This window comes from Oncorhynchus mykiss, chromosome 12, assembly GCF_013265735.2.
Source record: "Oncorhynchus mykiss isolate Arlee chromosome 12, USDA_OmykA_1.1, whole genome shotgun sequence".
In the NCBI taxonomy this organism is placed as follows: Eukaryota; Metazoa; Chordata; class Actinopteri; order Salmoniformes; family Salmonidae; genus Oncorhynchus; species Oncorhynchus mykiss.
The window spans coordinates 38,965,552-38,986,599 of NC_048576.1; the positions used below are offsets into that span (position 1 = coordinate 38,965,552).

Below are 21,048 nucleotides of genomic sequence, written 5' to 3' on the forward strand. Positions count from 1 at the left end.
CCAGTTAATAATTGTCTATTGAAAATGTATAGGCAGCCAAGCCAGCCCAAGTTTGATTTATAAACCAAATTTGATCACATTCACATTTTCTCCTGACAAACAAATAGACTATAAATACGTAACGTTACAAATTAGTTTACCCTGACCAGATGGACAGGGCACATATGCTGTATGCAGCTTCTATTATTAGTGGCCTAAAGTTGATCAGACTGAAAAATCGTCTCGTTTTCATCCCGTACAGCATATCAGATCTCTAATGTTTAGGTCTAGCATAGGCTGCTGCAACATTTATGTAAAGAGTTTTTGCTCGTGTCTGTTCGGAGTCAAGCTCTCTTTTTAATATCACTTTTAAAGGATGATGTGATGGAAGTGATCAAATCATTCTGAATTGATTTCGGCGCCCCAGAGAAGAACTTCCATATGCTCAGCAGGTAAAGCATCGTAATGAGCAATTACCTCTGCAAGCTCCTGGTAGTTGCCCTTTTTATCTGAACTTTCCCTGTCATCGTGCCCTTCAGTAAAAGCCAACTCTTGCCGATAAGCTGCTTGTGACCTTGTTTCTTCTTACCTTCTTGTTGTTATTGCGCAGTTTGAATATGCAAACGTTCGTCCATTTTCCAAGGAGCTTAAATCTGATCAAATCAAATGTTATTGGTCACATACACGTGTTTAGCAGATGTTATTGCGAGTGTATCGAAAGGCTTGTGCGTCTAGTTTCGACAGTGCGGCAATATCTAACAAGTAATATCTAACAATTTCACAACAAATACCTAATACACACAAATCTAAGTAAAGGAATTGAATATGAATATATAAGTATGTGGATGAGCAATGTCAGAGCGGCATAGACTAAGATACAGTAGAATAGTATAGAATACAGTATATACATATGAGATGAGTAATGCAAGATATGTAAACATTATTAAAGTGACATTATTAAAGTAACTAGTGATCCATTTATTAAAGTGGCCAATGATTTCAAGTCTGTATGTAGGCAGTAGCCTCTCTGTGCTAGTGATGGCTATTTAACAGTCTGATGGCCTTGAGATAGAAATGAAAAGGGTTCTTCAACAATTAATCCACAACATTGTTGTTGGCATTAGCTAGCCATTCTGGCTGAGAAAACTGCACTCTGGTAGATAGCTACTTGAAACTAAAGTCAGTTCAATTTATTTCAATTTGGGGCCTGCCGAGTGGCACAGTGGTATAAGTAGCTGTGAGAGAGAGATCCTGGTTCGAGCTCAGGCTCTATCGCAGCTGACCGTGACAGGGAGACCTATGGGGTGCCGCACAATTGGCCCAGTGTTGTCCGGGTTAGGGGAGGGTTTGGCCGGCAGGGATGTTCTTGTCCCATCGCGCTCTAGCAACTCCTGTGGCAGGCTGGGCGCATGCATGCTGACACGGTCGGCGGGTGCATGGGGTTTCCTCCGACACATTTGTGCTGCTGACATTATAAGCGGGCGTTATGTCAAGAAGCGGCTCGGCTGGGTTGTGTTTCCGAGTACGCACCGCTCTTGACCTTCGCCTCTCCCCCGAGTCCGTACGGGAGTTGCAGTGATGGGACAAGACTGTAACTACCAATTGGATACCACGAAATTGGGGAGAAAAAGGGGCAAACATTTATTTCATTTTTTTCAATTTGCCTTGCTAACTCCACACAAAAATGATGTTCTAAAACCAATTAAACATAATATAATCTACCTCCTCCGTCTCCTGTAGTTTGAAGAAGCTCATTTGAATTTAATGATATACTAAAAATGCTCAACTAATGCTTCAATCTCAATCTGCATCCAACATGTCACCAACTCACCAAGCTTCTCAACACACAGAACCCCCAAAATGCTCTGTGGCACAACCCCAATACACGACACTAGGTTCGTTCTCTGAACCTAATCCTATGATTGGATGGACAACATGTCAGTTCATATGGCAAAAGCTATGATTGGTTGGAGAACGTCCTCCGGAAGTGGTCATAATTACCATGTAGGTCAAAATGGAAGTACAGTGCCTTGCGAAAGTATTCGTCCCCCTTGAACTTTGCGACCTTTTGCCACATTTCAGGCTTCAAACATAAAGATATAAAACTGTATTTTTTTTGAAGAATCAACAACAAGTGGGACACAATCATGAAGTGGAACGACATTTATTGGATATTTCAAACTTTTTTAACAAATCAAAAACTGAAAAATTGGGCGTGCAAAATTATTCAGCCCCTTTACTTTCAGTGCAGCAAACTCCATAAAGTTAAGTTAATACTTTGTAGCGCCACCTTTTGCTGCGATTACAGCTGTAAGTCGCTTGGGGTATGTCTATCAGTTTTGCACATCGAGAGACTGAAATATTTTCCCATTCCTCCCTTTTCCCATTCCTCCTTGTGAACAGCAGTTTTCAGTTCTTTCCACAGATTCTCGATTGGATTCAGGTCTGGACTTTGACTTGGCCATTCTAACACCTGGATATGTTTATTTTTGAACCATTCCATTGTAGATTTTGCTTTATGTTTTGGATCATTGTCTTGTTGGAAGACAAATCTCCGTCCCAGTCTCAGGTCTTTTGCAGACTCCATCAGGTTTTCTTCCAGAATGGTCCTGTATTTGGCTCCATCCATCTTCCCATCAATTTTAACCATCTTCTCTGTCCCTGCTGAAGAAAAGCAGGCCCAAACCATGATGCTGCCACCACCATGTTTGTCAGTGGGGATGGTGTGTTCAGTGTGATGAGCTGTGTTGCTTTTACGCCAAACATAACGTTTTGCATTGTTGCCAAAAAGTTCAATTTTGGTTTCATCTGACCAGAGCACCTTCTTCCACATGTTTGGTGTGTCTCCCAGGTGGCTTGTGGCAAACTTTAAACGACACTTTTTATGGATATCTTTAAGAAATGGCTTTCTTCTTGCCACTCTTCCATAAAGGCCAGATTTGTGCAATATACGACTGATTGTTGTCCTATGGACAGAGTCTCCCACCTCAGCTGTAGATCTCTGCAGTTCATCCAGAGTGATCATGGGCCTCTTGGCTGCATCTCTGATCAGTCTTCTCCTTGTATGAGCTGAAAGTTTAGAGGGACGGCCAGGTCTTTGTAGATTTGCAGTGGTCTGATACTCCTTCCATTTCAATATTATCGCTTGCACAGTGCTCATTGGGATGTTTAAAGCTTGGGAAATCTTTTTGTATCCAAATCCGGCTTTAAACTTCTTCACAACAGTATCTCGGACCTGCCTGGTGTGTTCCTTGTTCTTCATGATGCTCTCTGCGCTTTTGACGGACCTCTGAGACTATCACAGTGCAGGTGCATTTATACGGAGACTTGATTACACACAGGTGGATTGTATTTATCATCATTAGTCATTTAGGTCAACATTGGATCATTCAGAGATCCTCACTGAACTTCTGGAGAGAGTTTGCTGCACTGAAAGTAAAGGGGCTGAATAATTTTGCACGCCCAATTTTTCAGTTTTTGATTTGTTAAAAAAGTTTGAAATATCCAATAAATGTCGTTCCACTTCATGATTGTGTCCCACTTGTTGTTGAATCTTCACAAAAAAATACAGTTTTATATCTTTATGTTTGAAGCCTGAAATGTGGCGAAAGGTCGCAAAGTTCAAGGGGGCCGAATACTTTCGCAAGGCACTGTAGCCTCCTAGGTTTTGTATTGAAGTCAATGTAGCCGGAAGAGGATGGGAAATAGCTTTCCTCTGGCTGCACAATGGTGCTAGCGAAACATTTTGTTTTAATCAGGTATTTGGTGATGTGAATATATTTTGTGTAGTTTTATCGAAAAAGGATAACTTTTTTAATGTTTCATTATTTAACTCTGAGTAACTCACTGAGTAGGATGGTCTTGCCCTGAGGAGCCTCCACTGACATAAATGGATCATGTTTACCTGTAACTTGAAAACAACGACACCAGATGCTTGTAACAAAGCATCTGCTTAGAAAACAAGAGAGATTAGATTACCTGGACCTCTCATTTATAATGCCTTAATCTTGTTTTTCCACCTTAGTTGGCTTGCCTATGACAACCCTGGTTTCCATGGGAACTATGCGATTATGGAAGCAGGTGGCTCCCCAACACCTGGCGCTGGTCATCCCCAGGTCGCCGCTGTGAGGTCACTGAGACCCCTCAGAATGGTAAGGTTTGACCAAGGTGACTCCGAGTCATCTGACATTGCTTGGCTGTGGTCGGGTTTGGGCTCAATTCCACTTCAATGCTATCCATGCAGGAAAGGAATTTATATTTGATTTTGAAATTGGCACAGTTTTAGCCGATAAAATTAGCCCATAGGATTTCTTCAATGTAATAGGCTATGTTTCAATGTCTCTCAGAAATATAAAGTGCCTTCAGAAAGTATTCACTCCTGCTGACCTTTTCCACATTTTGTTGTGTTACAACCTGAATTTAAAAAGGATAAAATTGATATTTTGTGTCACTGGCCTACCCCATAAAAATGAAAAGCTGAAATGTCCTGAGTCAATAAGTATTCAAGTATGACAAGCCTAAATAAGTTCAGGAGTAAAATTCTGCTTAACAAGTCACATAATAAATTGCATGGACTCACTCTGTGTGCAATAATAGTGTTTAATATGATTTTTTTAGTGACTAAATCAAATCAAAATCAAATGTATTTATATAGCCCTTTGTACATCACCTGATATCTCAAAGTGCTGTACAGAAACTCAGCCTAAAACCCCAAACAGCAAGCAATGCAGGTGTAGAAGCACGGTGGCTAGGAAAAACTCCCTAGAAAGGCCAGAAACCTAGGAAGAAACCTAGAGAGGAACCAGACTATGAGGGGTGGCCAGTCCTCTTCTGGCTGTGCTGGGTGGAGATTATAACAGAACATGACCAAGATGTTCAAATGTTCAAAATTTACCAGTATGGTCAAATAATAATAATCACAGTAGTTGTCGAGGGTGCAGAAAGTCAGCACCTCAGGAGTAAATGTCAGTTGGCTTTTCATAGCCGATCATTAAGAGTATCTCTACCACTCCTGCTGTCTCTAGGGAGTTGAAAACAGCAGGTCTGGGACAGGTAGCATGTCAAGTAGCACGTCCGACTACCTCATGTCTGTACTGCACACATACAATTATCTGTCAGGTCCCTCAGTTGAGCAGTAAATTTCAAACACAGATTCAACCACAAAGACTAGGAAGGTTTTCCAATGCCTCACAAAGAAAGGCACCTGTCTGCTTTAAAAAAGCATTGAATATCCCTTTGAGCATGGTGAAGTTATTAATTACACTTTGGATGATGTATCTATATGCCCAGTCACTGCAACGGTACAGGCATCCTTCCTAACTCAGTTGCTGCAGAGGAAGGCAAACATCCAGGGATTTTACCATGAGGCCAAGGATGACTTTAAAACAGTTTGCAATGAACACGAGGGGAGACAGAGAGCTGGTTTCAAGCACAGGGCGCAGCAGGTGTTTATTGCTAAGGACCACAGGAGGAGGCAGGTAGCTGGGTCCAGGGGCAGGCAGAAGGTCATACACAGGGGGTCCAAAAGGGAAATAGTACAGGCAGGGAAAAGGCTAGTAATGTAGTCCGGGAGATCAGACAATAGGTACAGTTGAAGTTTACATACACTTAGGTTGGAGTCATTAAAACTTGTTTTTTAACCACTCCACAAATGTCTTGTTAATGGCTGCAGGGGCAGTATTGAGTAGCTTGGATGAAAAGGTGCCCAGAGTAAACTGCCTGCTCCTCAGTCCCAGTTGCTAATATTTGCATATTATTATTATTATTATTATTATTGGATAGAAAACACTCTGAAGTTTCTAAAACTGTTTGAATGATGTCTGTGAGTATAATAACTCATATGGCAGGCAAAAACCTGAGAAGAGATCCAAACAGGAAGTGGGAAATCTGAGGTTGGTCGATGTTCAACCCAGCCCCTATTGAATACACAGTGGGATATTGGTTATGTTGCAATTGGCTCAGAACAGGGAAGCACGGCTGGGCCTTGGATGTACACAGAGAGCAAACATTAATAATATGCATGTCAATCTCTCCTGGCTCAAAGTGGAGGAGAGATTGACTTCATCACTACTTGTATTTGTGAGAGGTATTGACATGCTAAATGCACCAAGCTGTCTGTTTGAACTACTGGCACACGGCTCAGACACCCATGCATACCCCACAAGACATGCCACCAGAGATCTCTTCACAGTCTCCAAGTCCAGAACAGACTATGGGAGGCATACAGTACTACATAGAGCCATTAATACATGGAACTCAATTCCAGATCAAGTAACTGGTGCAAGCAGTAGAATCAGATTTTTTAAATTTGATAAAAATACACCTTATGTAACAGCGGGGACTGTGAAGAGACACAAGCACAGGCACATGCATACACACACAATAACATACCCACTATACACACACGTACACATGGATTTTGTGTTGTAGATATGTGGTAGTAGAGTAGTGGCCTGAGGGCACACACTTAATGTTTTGTGAAATCTTTTGTGAATGTATTGTAATGTTTTTAAAATGGTATAAACTGCCTTAAGGCAGCAGCTAATTGGGATCCATAATAAATCCAAATATACACTGGAGTTGCTTACCAAGACGACATTGAATGTTTCTGAGTCACCTAGTTACAGTTTTGACTTAAATCCTCTTGAAAAAATCTATGGCAAGACTTGAAAATGGCTATTTAGCAATGATCAACAACCAATTTGGCACAGCATGAAGAATGTTTTAATGGATCATTTGCAAATATTGTACAATCCAGGTGTGGAAAGCTCTTAGAGACTTACCCAGAAGGACTGTAAAGCTGTAATCACTGCCAAAGGAGATTCTAACATGTATTGACTCATGGGGTGTAAATACTTATGTAAATTAGGTCTCAGAATTTAATTTTCAATACATTTGCAATCATTGCTGAAAACATGTTTTCACTTTGTCAGTATGGGCTATTCTGTGTAGATTAGTGAGATCATTTTTTTTTAAATCAATTTTGAATTCAGGCTGTAACACAACAAAATGTGGATTACGTCAAGGGGGTATGAGTACTTTCTGTAGGCACTTGCAAAGGTATTCAGACCCTTTGGATTTCATCACATTTTATTGTGTTACAAAGTGGGATTAAAATTGATTTGTCAACAATCTACTCAAAATATTATGTCATAGTGGAAGAAAAATTCTAATATTTTTTAAAGATGAATAAACATAAAATAACTAACATATATTGGTTGCATAAGTATTCAGCTCCCTGATTCAATACATGGTAGAAACACATTTGACATCTATTACGGCTGTGAGTCTCTTGGGTAAGTGTATGCCTATTATTCTTTTCAAAATTCTTCAAGCTCTGTAAAGATGTTTGGGATAATTGCTAGACAGCAATTTCCATGTCTTGCCATAGATCTTCAAGCAGATCTAAGTCAACTGTAACTTGTCCACTCAGGAACATTCACTGTCTTCTTGGTAAGAAACTCCAGTGTAGATTTGACCTTGTGTTGTGGGTTATTGTCCTGCTGAAAGGTGAATTTCTCTCTTAGTCTCTTGTGTAAAGTAGACTGAATCAGTTTTTGTTCTAGGATTTTTCCTGTGCTTAGTTCCATCCCATTTATTTTTATCCTGAAAAACTCTCCAGTATTTGCCGATGTCAAGCAAACCCTTACCATTATGCAGCCACCACCATGCTTGAAAATAAAGAAGCAGTTACTCAGTCATGTGCCCCAAACATAAGGCTTTGCATTTAGGACGAAAATGGTAATCCTTAGTTTTTTTGTAGTATTACTGTAGTTCCTTCTTGCATACAAGATGCATGTTTTGGAATATTTGTATTCTGTATATTTGTATTCTTCTTTTCACTGTCATTTAAGTCATTTTTGTGGAGTCACTACCATGTTGTAAATCCATCCTCAGTGTTCTCCCATCATAGCCATTGAACTCTGTAGCTGTTTTAAAATCACCAATGGCCTCATCGTAACATCTCTGAGCAGTTTCATTCCTGTCCTGCAGCCCAGTTCAGAATAACGACTGTATCTTTGATTTGTCTGGGGGGTTTAATGCATAATTATTAACTTGACAATGCTTCAAGAGATATTCAATATCTGATTTGTTATTGTTACCCATCTGCCAATCACTGCCCTTATTTATTAGGGTTTTGAAAAGCTCCCTGGTCTTTGTAGTTGAATCTGTTTGAAATTCAATACTTGACTGAGGGACTTACAGATGTTGTATGTATGGGGGACAGAGGAAGGGTTAGTCATTCAAAAACAATTTCAACCCCTAATATTTCACACAGAGTGAGTCCATTTAACTTATGATGTGATTTGTTAAGCCACATTTTCCTCCTGAGCTAATTTAGCCGTGCCTAAACAAAGGGCTGAATATTTATGCAATGACTATATTTTAGTTCAAAATGTTGAGTATTTTTTCAACATGAGAATTTTGTGTAGATTGTTGACAAAAAAAAATATTGAATCAATTTTAATCCCACTGTAACACAATAAAATGTGAATAAATCCAAGGGGTCTGAATACTTTTCAAAGGCACTGTATATGACTGAGCATTGTTCTCATCAAGGTTAGGTTTCATTGTGTTCTGTGTCTCTCTGATAGAGTGGACTCAGAGTGAGGAGACCTCTGGATCCTAAGGTAAGCAAGACATTATCGATAGTGAAAGTACATCATAAACCACTATACCCTGCAGTTAAATAATCACATCACTTTGCCCGATGATGATGAATTATAATGATCATGGAAGTAAATTAATTAAAAAGTACCTGAGATATAGTTTTGGGTTTTAATAGCTGTTGGTGTTCGAGCAGCCCTACTTCCAGGGGCGGAGCGGAGAGCTGGGAGGCCACACCCCCAGTCTGGGAGCTGTGGCTGGGCTGAAGGGGGCATTGTCGCTACGGGTCATTGGTGGAGTGTGAGTCCAAGCTACATACTTGATTTAAGGTTTTTATAAGGTGTGTCTTTCTGCTGAAAACAGTTTCACAATCTGCTGGTCATGTGATTACTCTGAAAAGCTACCTCCTGTAGTTTACTGTCATATAGAGCAAATATAGCTCACCTCCCTGTGCAAACATGAGCCATGCAGAACTGGAGGTAAGTGTGCGTTCATATGGAAGTGTGCGCGTGTGCATGCTTTGGTGTGTTACGGGGAGGGATAACATTTCAATTGTAACATCTCAAAAACCCCAAACATCACGCTCAACCAAACAATAAAGATATCACTGCTTTTTGTCCAAGGCATTCCTTTGCAGTAACTCAAGTGGAATATCCACCTCTAAGACACTGTTATCAGCATCACTGTATCATTGACACCCAGGCTCCCATTCAAGCTGTGTGCGTGGAAGTATTTAGCTGTGGTTTGACCTGTGACCTATGTTTTTGACAGATGGGTGGGCTACACTGGAGAGGACTACACAGGATGGCAGTATTTACTGGAGGAGGGAGAATACAGTGACTGCGCAGATCTGGGTGGAGCCGATCACCCTCTGCTGCTCTCCTTCCGCTTCCTACAGGCAGTAAGTTACAGGGTTTTAATGATATGGTTATTTACAGTTTAACATGTAGTCAGTATATGTGGCCTATGTGGGAATGTGTAAGAATGAGGGAAGTCAATTAAATGTGTTGGGTAGGGTTTCCGTTAGGAAAATGTGGCTCCAGACATTTGACCGGCAGCATTTTAATTTACCGGACATTTAAGAAATTTACCGAACCCATATGCATAACCTCAATAGGGCTTCCACCCACTGTGCTCGGAATGACAGAAATCACATTTAGTTTATGGTAATTCATCTTAACAGAACATGCAACTCCAGGATGCAACCGTGTGCGTCCTTACCAAATTCTGATGTGCAATTTAGAATAACTGTCCGCGTTTACTTTTCCTCAGACAACAAGAGGAGTAATGAACAGTAAAATCAGTAGTAAATGTCAATCTACTATCCACCATAGTAGAAAAGCTTACCTATTCTATTGGTCAGCTTGTCGTTCTGTGTTAGGAAATCAATAGCCTAATCCAAACAGACTCTGGGACAGTTGTGGGATGATAGAGCCCACATTCCTACAGGTCTAGGCTACATCCTGAAAAAAAATAATAAATCAATGAGGCTCATGAAACAGATCAGAACGTTTAGTTTAAAATGTTGATGAAATGTTATTTATTCACATAAGGGCAGCAATGCACACAAGGCAGTAGACTACGCTCAAATGTTTGTTCCATAATGCAATTAGCAGGAAAACACGGTTGTCAAAAGCGCACTGCACATGCAAGCTGTTTCACAAGACGGAGATGAAAATATCCTTTAGAAATGTTTAGAGAGGGGAGATCTAAAGACAACTTGCCTGGGTTGTTAATATGATTGTGATTGTACCTTTGGCTGCCGGGCAATGCGAGACAGTTGATTTGAAAACCAATAGAGCATGAGAGAAATAGGAAACTGGTTTCAATGGGTGGAGGAGATTAATCATAAAATAATTGCCTGCACGTTTGGTTGCATTTTGGCTATGCTACTTTGAAGCAAGGTAAGATATGGCTCATAATATTTACTAAAAGATTCAGTTTCAAACCATTAAGTATATGTTTTCTAAATGCATACTGCCTCCAGCTCATTACAAAATGGTGTGTGACGTGCTGAAGCCTGCCTAGTTGCCTATGCACTTGACTGGCAAATAGAAAGTGCGCTTCAATGAATGAATGAATTACATTTTAGTGTCAAATTCATTGATAATTCCTCCAGTGTTCTGTGCAGTGCGCACCACATAAAGACTGAAAATGAAGTCAATACATAATAGTAAATAAGGTTATCCAAGCAATAGTTATGTCAGTAAAACAGTAAAAATAATTTGACCAAAATATATATTTAAGTGATCATGCCAGAGAAGCCGGTGTTTGGAGGATATATTGGCACGGGTTTTGTTAGGCCCGAGAAGAAGTTGAGGGCCAGCATATTATATGCATATTCTAGATTCTGAGCCTGAGAAATAGGCCGTTTAATTTGGGTACGTGTTTCATCCAAACATCAAAATACTGCCCCCTACACTCAAGAGGTTAATTTGATTTTTGTACAACTCTCCACAGTCAGACTATTGGAAAAGGTCAGACATTTTAGTTGCCCAGGCTCCCCCTATGGAGAGAACCCATTGAAAAACTTTGCTGGCTATTATGGCAATTGACATATCCATGTAATGAATACTCGGGAGAAAAAGGTGTAGATTCACGTGCAGAGCGCATCAGGTATTTATTTGGCCTTCGCAGAAGGCAGGAATCGTGGTCACAGGCAGGCAATGGTCATACCCAGGTAGGCAAACAGGCAGGTGAGTCAAAACTAGGACTGAAGGCTATAACATCGACTAGGAAAATGCTTAGTAGAGTCAAAACGAACAATACCTCACAAAGGCACAAACAGAATGAACTGAACTAAATAAGGAGCTGATGAGACCAGGTGAGTAACTAACACAGGTGAAATCAATAAACAAAAATGAAAGACTGAAAGACAGGGTTACATTCAGCAAGGTTTACTAAGAAAATAAATACAGAACCTTACAATCCAACAGTCTATTCCAAGGTCTCACCATACACACCTTCCATCTCACCTCACAGGGTTCCCAGCCCATGTCTCCAGTTATTGCCAGTATAGGTGCAAACTTGTGCATACCTAAAAAAAATAGCGTAATGCTCTGTTATGGACGTTTTTGAGATACTTCTTAGCACCCCACACTCCTGCTGAATAGTCCAGAACAGGACACACGTCTGATGCAGTTTGGAATAAGTAGAATAACCAATATCTTTGAGTGTTTCTGTTTTTACTATAACTCCCCCAAGAGCTCTACTTGCTGAGTCGGCCAGGGCAGATGTACCGTATAGAAAGGTCATGTGTTCATAAAAATAAAAAACTGTTGAGAAATAAAAAATAGTAGCTCTTTTTTTAAGCGTGTTTCACTCTAGCAGCAACCAACAGCTGTTTGATGAGCTGAAGCAGCTGCTCTAGTGCTACATTGACTGGTATTTAAATAAATGAATAGGCCAAAATGCATTATTTCGCAGTGGGATTATCATTTTCTGGGGACAATTGGCTGGTGCCAATTTTTTTAAGCGGCTTTTCATTTATTTATTTTTCAGCTTTTGGCTGTTACCGGCTAAAGGAAACCCTGGTGTTGGGGGTTGTGAATGTGCCTGCGTGTGTGTGCATCTGTGTGTTTTCCAACCCTCAATGTCACAGGCATTTGTCGGAAACCAGGCCAAATTCTTTAAATTGGCCATTTGTGTGTCCAAGTTTGTCAGCCATCAAACCTCTAGTCCACTCCCTTTCAATCACCTCACCACTGAACAGTGGCTAAGTGTCTATTTTAGCCTCCAAGTATCAGTCAGAAGCGCTAGCTAGTAGAAGCACTCTTACAGCTAACTCCTGGCTAGGATAGGCAAGGCTATGCTCCTAATGGGATTAAACAGGTAGAGCTAATTGCTAGCTGTTTTATCATATGGCAGGTTAATTAGCATTCCAGTTCCCTCTACTCGTGCCCTGTGGCTGTTAGCGGCACCACTCTTTTGATCAACTCTTACACCGATGTGTAGTCTCCAGCAGCCATTTTGTAAAGCTCCCAATATGAATAGTGCTTACAGAGGGGTTCACAATGAACTACCTAAGCTAAATGCAGCAGCTATGTAAATGCAGCTTGTAGAGTTTTTCAGTTTGAGGCTACTTGAACATGAACAGTTGCGTATGTTTATATACAGTTAACCAGCCCACATTTCTTCATATTAACTCTGTTTAAACACGAGGCTATGTCAGTGTAAAAATTGTTGCAGCTACTTTATAAAGCAGTCTTACTCGTTGAGCTCTTCTGCATGTTTCCCATTGCCAGGACTTCATAGAGCCCTCAGTGTCACTGCATGAGGAAACTGGCTGTCCTGGAGACGGGGGGAGGAACATTTTGGATCTGGACATCCCTGATCTGGAGAAAGCTGGAGCCACTGAGAAGACCACTGCCATCTCTGTGAAGAGTGGAGTGTGAGTATCAATCAGGTGACCAAGGTTGAGGTCAATTCAGGAAATACATTGAAATTATGTTTTCGTCTTGAATTTAAATGGAATTGACCCCAATCCTGCAGATATTTGTTGTGAAATTGTTAGGTTAGATTACTCGTTGGTTATTACTGCATTGTCGGAACTAGAAGCACAAGCATTTCGCTACACTCGCATTAACATCTGCTAATCATGTGTATGTGACAAATAAAATTTGATTTGATTTGAGAAGACCAGTTACAATAACATCTCCAATCAATGTGCATCCCAACAATCTAAAGTTCACATAGTTTCATATGACTTTGTCATTCACTACTCACTGTGCCTCTGTGGTGCTGATGGTCTCTGGGCTTTGCTGGGTTTCAGATGGGTGGCGTATAGCGAGCGATGCTTCAGCGGAGAGCAGTGCATACTGGAGAAAGGCAAACATCCTGCCACTCTGCACTGGGGTGGCAACTATGGAGCAGCTAAGTCTATCAGACCCATACGATTGGTGAGCTCTGTTTCATAACCTATTAGAGGAATAGATCTACATATTTGTATTTGTAAAAATAGGAGTGTCATAAGAGTGTCATAAGAGTGACAAAGGAGTGACATATGCGGATGATATCCCTCCTATGTCTCTCCAATGTAGCTCTGTGGCACAATGAAAAATATACACTGAGTGTACAAAACATTAGGAACACCTTCCTAATATTGAGTTGCACCCATTTTTGCTCTCAGAACAGCCTCAATTAATCGGAGCATGGAATCTACAATGTGTCAAAAGCATTTCCATAGGGATGCAGGCTCATGTTGACTTCAATGCTTCCCACAGTTGTCAAGTTGGCTGGATGTCCTTTAGGTGGTGGACCATTCTTGATACACACGGGAAACTGTTGAGCATGAAAAACCCAGCAGCGTTGCAGTTCTTGACACACTCAAAACATGCTTTGTACATTCAGTGTATGCTATAGATGTTGGAAAATATGACTTGGGAAATATGTCAAGAAGTCTTTTTTAAATTATTGCAGGAACTTTGTGGCACCGGAGAACCAAAGGTCTTGGTATGTATATGGAATTCTACCACATTATTTTCACCTGTCAAAAGACTAGTGAAAGGGGCAATTTTTTTGTAATTAGTTCAGCTGTGAAGTGTGTACTGAGTTGTGCTTTTGTGTCTCCAGCTGCGGGCCTACAGCCAGCCCCACTACGGGGGAGTGAGTGAGGAGTACGAGGGGGAGGCAGGACACTGTGGATCTCTTTCCCCCATGTCCTTCAGAGTCATCAGGGGAAAGTGAGTACTAGAGGACTACCTACCATTGTACTATTAGATCTGTACTTATCCTAGAGTTGGAGTTATGTCCCCTCTTACTATGTAAAACGCTTTGAGCACAGTAAAAGTGCTATATACAGTGCCTTGCGAAAGTATTCGGCCCCCTTGAACTTTGCGACCTTTTGCCACATTTCAGGCTTCAAACATAAAGATATAAAACTGTATTTTTTTGTGAAGAATCAACAACAACTGGGACACAATCATGAAGTGGAACGACATTTATTGGATATTTCAAACTTTTTTAACAAATCAAAAACTGAAAAATTGGGCGTGCAAAATTATTCAGCCCCTTTACTTTCAGTGCAGCAAACTCTCTCCAGAAGTTCAGTGAGGATCTCTGAATGATCCAATGTTGACCTAAATGACTAATGATGATAAATACAATCCACCTGTGTGTAATCAAGTCTCCGTATAAATGCACCTGCACTGTGATAGTCTCAGAGGTCCGTTAAAAGCGCAGAGAGTATCATGAAGAACAAGGAACACACCAGGCAGGTCCGAGATACTGTTGTGAAGAAGTTTCAAGCCGGATTTGGATACAAAAAGATTTCCCAAGCTTTAAACATCCCAAGGAGCACTGTGCAAGCGATAATATTGAAATGGAAGGAGTATCAGACCACTGCAAATCTACCAAGACCTGGCCGTCCCTCTAAACTTTCAGCTCATACAAGGAGAAGACTGATCAGAGATGCAGCCAAGAGGCCCATGATCACTCTGGATGAACTGCAGAGATCTACAGCTGAGGTGGGAGACTCTGTCCATAGGACAACAATCAGTCGTATATTGCACAAATCTGGCCTTTATGGAAGAGTGGCAAGAAGAAAGCCATTTCTTAAAGATATCCATAAAAAGTGTCGTTTAAAGTTTAAAGTGCCACAAGCCACCTGGGAGACACACCAAACACACCAAACATGTGGAAGAAGGTGCTCTGGTCAGATGAAACCAAAATTGAACTTTTTGGCAACAATGCAAAACGTTATGTTTGGCGTAAAAGCAACACAGCTGAACACACCATCCCCACTGTCAAACATGGTGGTGGCAGCATCATGGTTTGGGCCTGCTTTTCTTCAGCAGGGACAGGGAAGATGGTTAAAATTGTTGGGAAGATGGATGGAGCCAAATACAGGACCATTCTGGTAGAAAACCTGATGGAGTCTGCAAAAGACCTGAGACTGGGACAGAGATTTGTCTTCCAACAAGACAATGATCCAAAACATAAAGCAAAATCTACAATGGAATGGTTCAAAAATAAACATATCCAGGTGTTAGAATGGCCAAGTCAAAGTCCAGACCTGAATCCAATCGAGAATCTGCGGAAAGAACTGAAAACTGCTGTTCACAAATGCTCTCCATCCAACCTCACTGAGCTCGAGCTGTTTTGCAAGGAGGAATGGCAAAAAATGTCAGTCTCTCGATGTGCAAAACTGATAGAGACATACCCCAAGCGACTTACAGCTGTAATTGCAGCAAAAGGTGGCGCTACAAAATATTAACTTAAGGGGGCTGAATAATTTTGCACGCCCAATTTTTCAGTTTTTGATTTGTTAAAAAAGTTTGAAATATCCAATAAATGTCGTTCCACTTCATGATTGTGTCCCACTTGTTGTTGATTCTTCACAAAAAAATACAGTTTTATATCTTTATGTTTGAAGCCTGAAATGTGGCAAAAGGTCGCAAAGTTCAAGGGGGCCGAATACTTTCGCAAGGCACTGTAAATCCAATAAATTAGGCCTCCCGGTGGCGCAGTGGTTAAGGGCGCTGTACTGCAGCGCCAGCTGTGCCATCAGAGACTCTGGGTTTGCGCCCAGGCTCTGTCATAACCGGCCGCGACCGGGAGGTCCGTGGGGCGACGCACAATTGGCCTAGCGTCGTTGGTGCGGCTGGCTTCCACACTGTGTTAAGAAGCAGTTAAGAAGCAGTGTGGCTAGGTTGGGTTGTGTATCAGAGGACGCATGACTTTCAACCTTCGTCTCTCCCGAGCCCGTGCGGGAGTTGTAGCGATGAGACATGATAGTAGCTACTACAACAATTGGACACCATGAAATTGGGGCGAAAAAAGGGGAAATAAATAAATAAATAAAAATACAAAATACAAAAAATTTATTATTATTATGGGTCAATGCAAATTTGAACTTCACAATTTCCCTTATAGGTTGTTGCTTATTAAGGAGTAGCCTGCTGTAGGCATGCCACAATGTATCTTTCACTGTAGTTGCCATATGAGGCAGAGAATATGTCTGTGATGCTTATTTATGTCTAAATCACACTTACTGCTCTTCCTGCCCCTTTCCAGCTGGCTGCTCTTTGATGAGGATTGTTACTGTGGAAACCAGTATGTCCTGGGAGAGGGTCTTTATCCTGACCTCATTTCCTGTGGCTGTGTGGACACTTCTGTCAAATCACTGAGGCCCATTCCCTATGTGAGTGTACCTGGCATGACCTCAGCCCATTTACTGCTAGCTTTAGGTAGCACAACAAGCTAGATGAAACACGTGAGCACACATGCAGTTTAACCATATTATATGCCATTATAAATAGATTAAGGTAGATTCCGTTCATCCACCATTGCAGTTCATTGCAGTGCCATTAACAACAACCTATTCCCCATAATGCACTACCTTTGACCAGAGACAAGTCTTAGTACTGCTGGCCAAAAGCAGTGGACTGCTTTACCAATATATGTTTTTTTTGTATTTTGCCCTAATATAGTTCAATACAGGCACTTTGAAAAAGGACAGAACGTACGTACAGTACATCCAATGGCGTTCTCATCTAAGATGGCTGCTCTCCCTCCCTGTTGTGTCTATAGAGTTTCTCCGACCCGTCCATCAGCCTGTTCTCCCTGGATTACTTAGAGGGCCTGAAGATGGTTGCCGTAACACCCACAGAGCACATGAAGGACTTCTTCACTCAGTCTCTGCGGGTTGACAGTGGACTGTGAGTAGAGAGAGAGCCTGCCATCTCCTATGTCACTAAACAGCAAACATTACTGCCAGACAATATACAGTACATAGAGAAGGAACACAGTTTCCTGTGTCATGTTCATTAAGAAAACAAGTGAAACAATGAGGTACTACCCAAACCTGTTTCAAGACGTTTCTCTACGTTGTGCACAAATGAATGTGTTTTTGGCAGGTGGGTGGTGTATGAATATAGTCACTATAAGGGCCGTCAGATGCTGCTGCAGCCAGGGGAGCTTCCTGTGTGGGGAGAGCACAGCGGCTGGGACACCATTGCCTCCTTACGGCCCCTCAAACAGGTACAATACACACACAAAACTGACATTTGAGTCGCTCTCATCAAAGTGTCCTTTGTTACTGCATAAGATTCAACTGACTAGTTTAAGCCCGGGTGTACACTACACGATTTTGGCCCCGTATTAGCTCTCCCAGACAAGTTTTTGAGATCAGAAACAAAATCCCCATGTCGTTGTCTACTCGGGGCGCACGGCCGTCACCGACGCTCATTTAATGTGAGCGGGTCAAAGACGCAATCTTAGGGCAATCGATCTCATCTTTGAGCAGTCCCAGACGTCCCGATATTACGTCCCTGCAATGCTCTTGCTGTGTGAGATGTGCAACGGCAAGTTTTGAGAATGATGATGAGCAATAGCCAATGTGAGTTCGCCAGAGAAGGCAATGAGATGATGTTGTACCCAGAATGTGTAGACTCTGGAGCAGGAGCAATGACTACTACTAGTATGTGTTTGTATTTGCCTTTAACCAAAGCAAAGTGTCAAATCGTAACAACTCTGGTGTTCACAAGCGATGTTATCCAATTCAAAATGTTGGCTAGATATTTCAACTCTGTATGGCAAGGGAGAATATCTGACTGAATATTTATGAGGCTGCTTTGAGCCACAGCTCGTAGCTATGTTAAATCTAATCACGTTGTTTTAGCGAGACGGAGAATCCTCGAGAATCCTCACGACCAAGTGAAGTCTTGAAGTGTGTGACCCCGTCTGTGCCACATCGTTTAGTGCGTGCACCACTATGTTGGCAACACAAAATAAACTACCTGCAAGACGGTTGTTTAATGTGAGAGGCTCAGCGATGTCAGGATTTTGAAAGTCGTGTAGTGTCCAACCGGCTTTTCCTGTATGTTCACATTCCATTGGGGGTTGGTTATGCATGTGTCTGGTGGGGATGTAGTGTAAGTGTGTTAGGGGGTTGTGTGACTGGCACGGTATTATTATTTTAGCTGTGTATGTGCATGCATGCTTGGGTGTGTGTTTTTAGAAGAGAGAGAGTATGCATGTAGGGTTGTTGTTGAATTCTAGCATGCAGTCAACACACAGAAGCTCCATGCTTGGGACTTTGAGCCTGAAGCCTGCTGGGTCCTGATAAAACCCACTTCCCAGAAAGTTATTTATACCCTATGAGAGACAGACAAGGCTTAGCACTGGTGTGTGTGTGTTTGTGTGTGTGTGTGTGTGTGTGTGTGTGGCGGAGCACTACTCTCACCCTGTTTGTAGACAAGACAGACAGGATGTGAAGGGGGTCGTGGTGATTTATACCCGTTTCTCGCTCAAGCTGATTTGACTGAAGCCATATGCAGCTATATAAATTCTTCCACTTGCACATATTCCATGATGTGGCATGGGTCACGTTTCCCATTGACCTCTATGAGTGCAGCACTCTCGTCTGTGCAGTATAACATGATACTAATGTGTCTGTTTCAAAATAGCTCGGTATACGGAATGACCGCCCAAGCCTAGTGCTATGTTACTGATGATTCAGTACCACAGTGCCTACAGAAAGTATTCATACCTCTTGACTTATTCCACATTTTGTTGTGTTAGTCTGAATTCAAAATGTATTAAATATATGTTTTTCCTCACCAATCTACACACAATACCCCATAATGGCAAAGTGAAAACATGTTTTTAGAATTTTTTGCAAATGTATTGACAATGCAATGCATAAATATCTAATTTACGTAAGTTTTCACACCCCCTGAGTCAACACGTTATAATCGCCTTTGGGAGCGATTACAGCTGTGAGTCTTTCTGGGTAAGTCTCTTAAAAGCTTTGCACACCTGGATTGTACATAATTTGCACATTATTCTTTTTAAAATTCTTCAAGCTCTATCAAGTTGGTTGTTAATCATTGCTAGACAGTCATTTTCCATTGATTTCTAATTTGATTTTAAATCAAAACTATAACTAAGCCACTCAGGAACATTCAATGTCATCTTGGTAAGCGACTCCAGTGTATTCAAATAAACTGAATGGAGCTAAGCACAGGCCTTGTTTTTTTGGTTATTGTCCTGCTGAATGGTGAATTCATCTCCCAGTGTCTGGTGGAAAGAAGACTGAACCAGGTTTTCCTCTAGGATTTTGCCTGTGCTTAGCTCCATTCTGTTTATTTTTTATCTTGAAAAACTCCCCAGTTTTTAGCGATTACAAGCAAACTCATAACATGATGCAGCCACATCAAAGCTTGAAAATATGGAGAGTGGTACTCAGTAATATGTTGTATTGGATTTTCCCCAAGCATAACACTTTGTATTCAGGGCAAAAAGTGAATACCTATACCACGTTTTTGCAGTATTACTTAAGTGACTTGTTGCAAACAGGATGCATGTTTTGGAATATTTTGATTCTGTACAGGCTTCCTTCTTTTCACTCTGTCAATTAGCTTAGTATTGTGGAGTAACTACAATGTTGTTAATCCATCTTCATCTCCTATCACAGTCATTAAACTGTTTTAAAGTCACAATTGGCCTCATGGTGAAATCCCTGTTTCTTTCCTCTCCGGCAACTGAGTTTTGAAGGACGCCTGTATCTTTGTGGTGACTGAGTGTATTTGATACACCATCCAACGTGTAGTTAATGACTTCACCATGCTCAAAGCGGTAGTCAATTTTTGCTTCTTTTTTTTTTTACCCATCTACCAATAGGTGCCCTTCTTTGCGATGCATTGGAAAACCTCCCTGGACTGTGGTTGAATCTGTGTTTGAAATTCACAGCTCGACTGAGGGACCTTACAGATAATGTATGTGTGTATCAAGGCACAAGGCGATACCCAAATGCAGACACAGGAGGCAGATGGTTGGAGTCTTACAATGTTTATTAATTCGAAGGGGTAGGCAAGAGAATGCTTGTGGACAGCAAAAAAGGTCAAAACCAGATCAGAGTCCAGAAGGTACAGAGTGGCAGACAGGCTCGTGGTCAAGGCAGGCAGAATAGTCAAGCAGGCGGGTACAAAGTCCAGAGACAGGCAAGGGTCAAAACCGGGAGGACTAGAAAAAGGAGAATGCAAAAAGCAGGAGAATGGGAAAACCGCTGGTTGACTTGGAAACATACAAGACGAACTGGCACAGAGAGACAGGAAACACAGGGATAAATACACTGTCACAGAGAGACAGGAAATACTGGGATAAGTACACGGGGAAAGCGACACCTGGAGGGGGTGGAGACAATAACGAGGACAGGTGAAACTGATCAGGGTGTGACTGTGGGGTACAGAGATGATTGATCTCGTCATTCAAAATTTACGCTAAACACAATCATTGCACACAGAGTGAGTCCATGCAACTTATTATCTGACTTAAGCAAATTTTTACTCTTGAACTTATTTAGGCTTGACATAACAAAGAGGTTGACTCAAGACATTTCAGGTTTTTGCTTTTAATTCATTTGTAAAAATTTTGAAAAACATAGTTTGTCTTTGACATTATGGGGTATTTTTGTGTAGGCCAGTGACACAAAATCTCAATGTAATACATTTTAAATTCAGC

The 21,048-nt window shown here is 41.3% G+C and overlaps 1 protein-coding gene across 2 annotated transcripts in view; it reads left to right on the top strand.

Annotated features, from left to right (window-relative positions):
- LOC110537574 overlaps positions 1–21,048 on the top strand; it is a 79,112-nt gene that overhangs the window by 53,359 nt on the left and 4,705 nt on the right. For both annotated transcript variants that reach the window (XM_036937537.1, XM_021623723.2), the window contains exons 9-19: positions 4,004–4,130; positions 8,574–8,609; positions 8,765–8,886; positions 9,358–9,487; positions 12,831–12,976; positions 13,358–13,484; positions 14,005–14,037; positions 14,158–14,267; positions 16,600–16,726; positions 17,116–17,243; positions 17,442–17,565. In XM_036937537.1, coding sequence (XP_036793432.1) covers positions 4,004–4,130; positions 8,574–8,609; positions 8,765–8,886; positions 9,358–9,487; positions 12,831–12,976; positions 13,358–13,484; positions 14,005–14,037; positions 14,158–14,267; positions 16,600–16,726; positions 17,116–17,243; positions 17,442–17,565 — 1,210 coding nt within the window. The remainder of the gene's footprint in view (positions 1–4,003; positions 4,131–8,573; positions 8,610–8,764; positions 8,887–9,357; positions 9,488–12,830; positions 12,977–13,357; positions 13,485–14,004; positions 14,038–14,157; positions 14,268–16,599; positions 16,727–17,115; positions 17,244–17,441; positions 17,566–21,048) is intronic.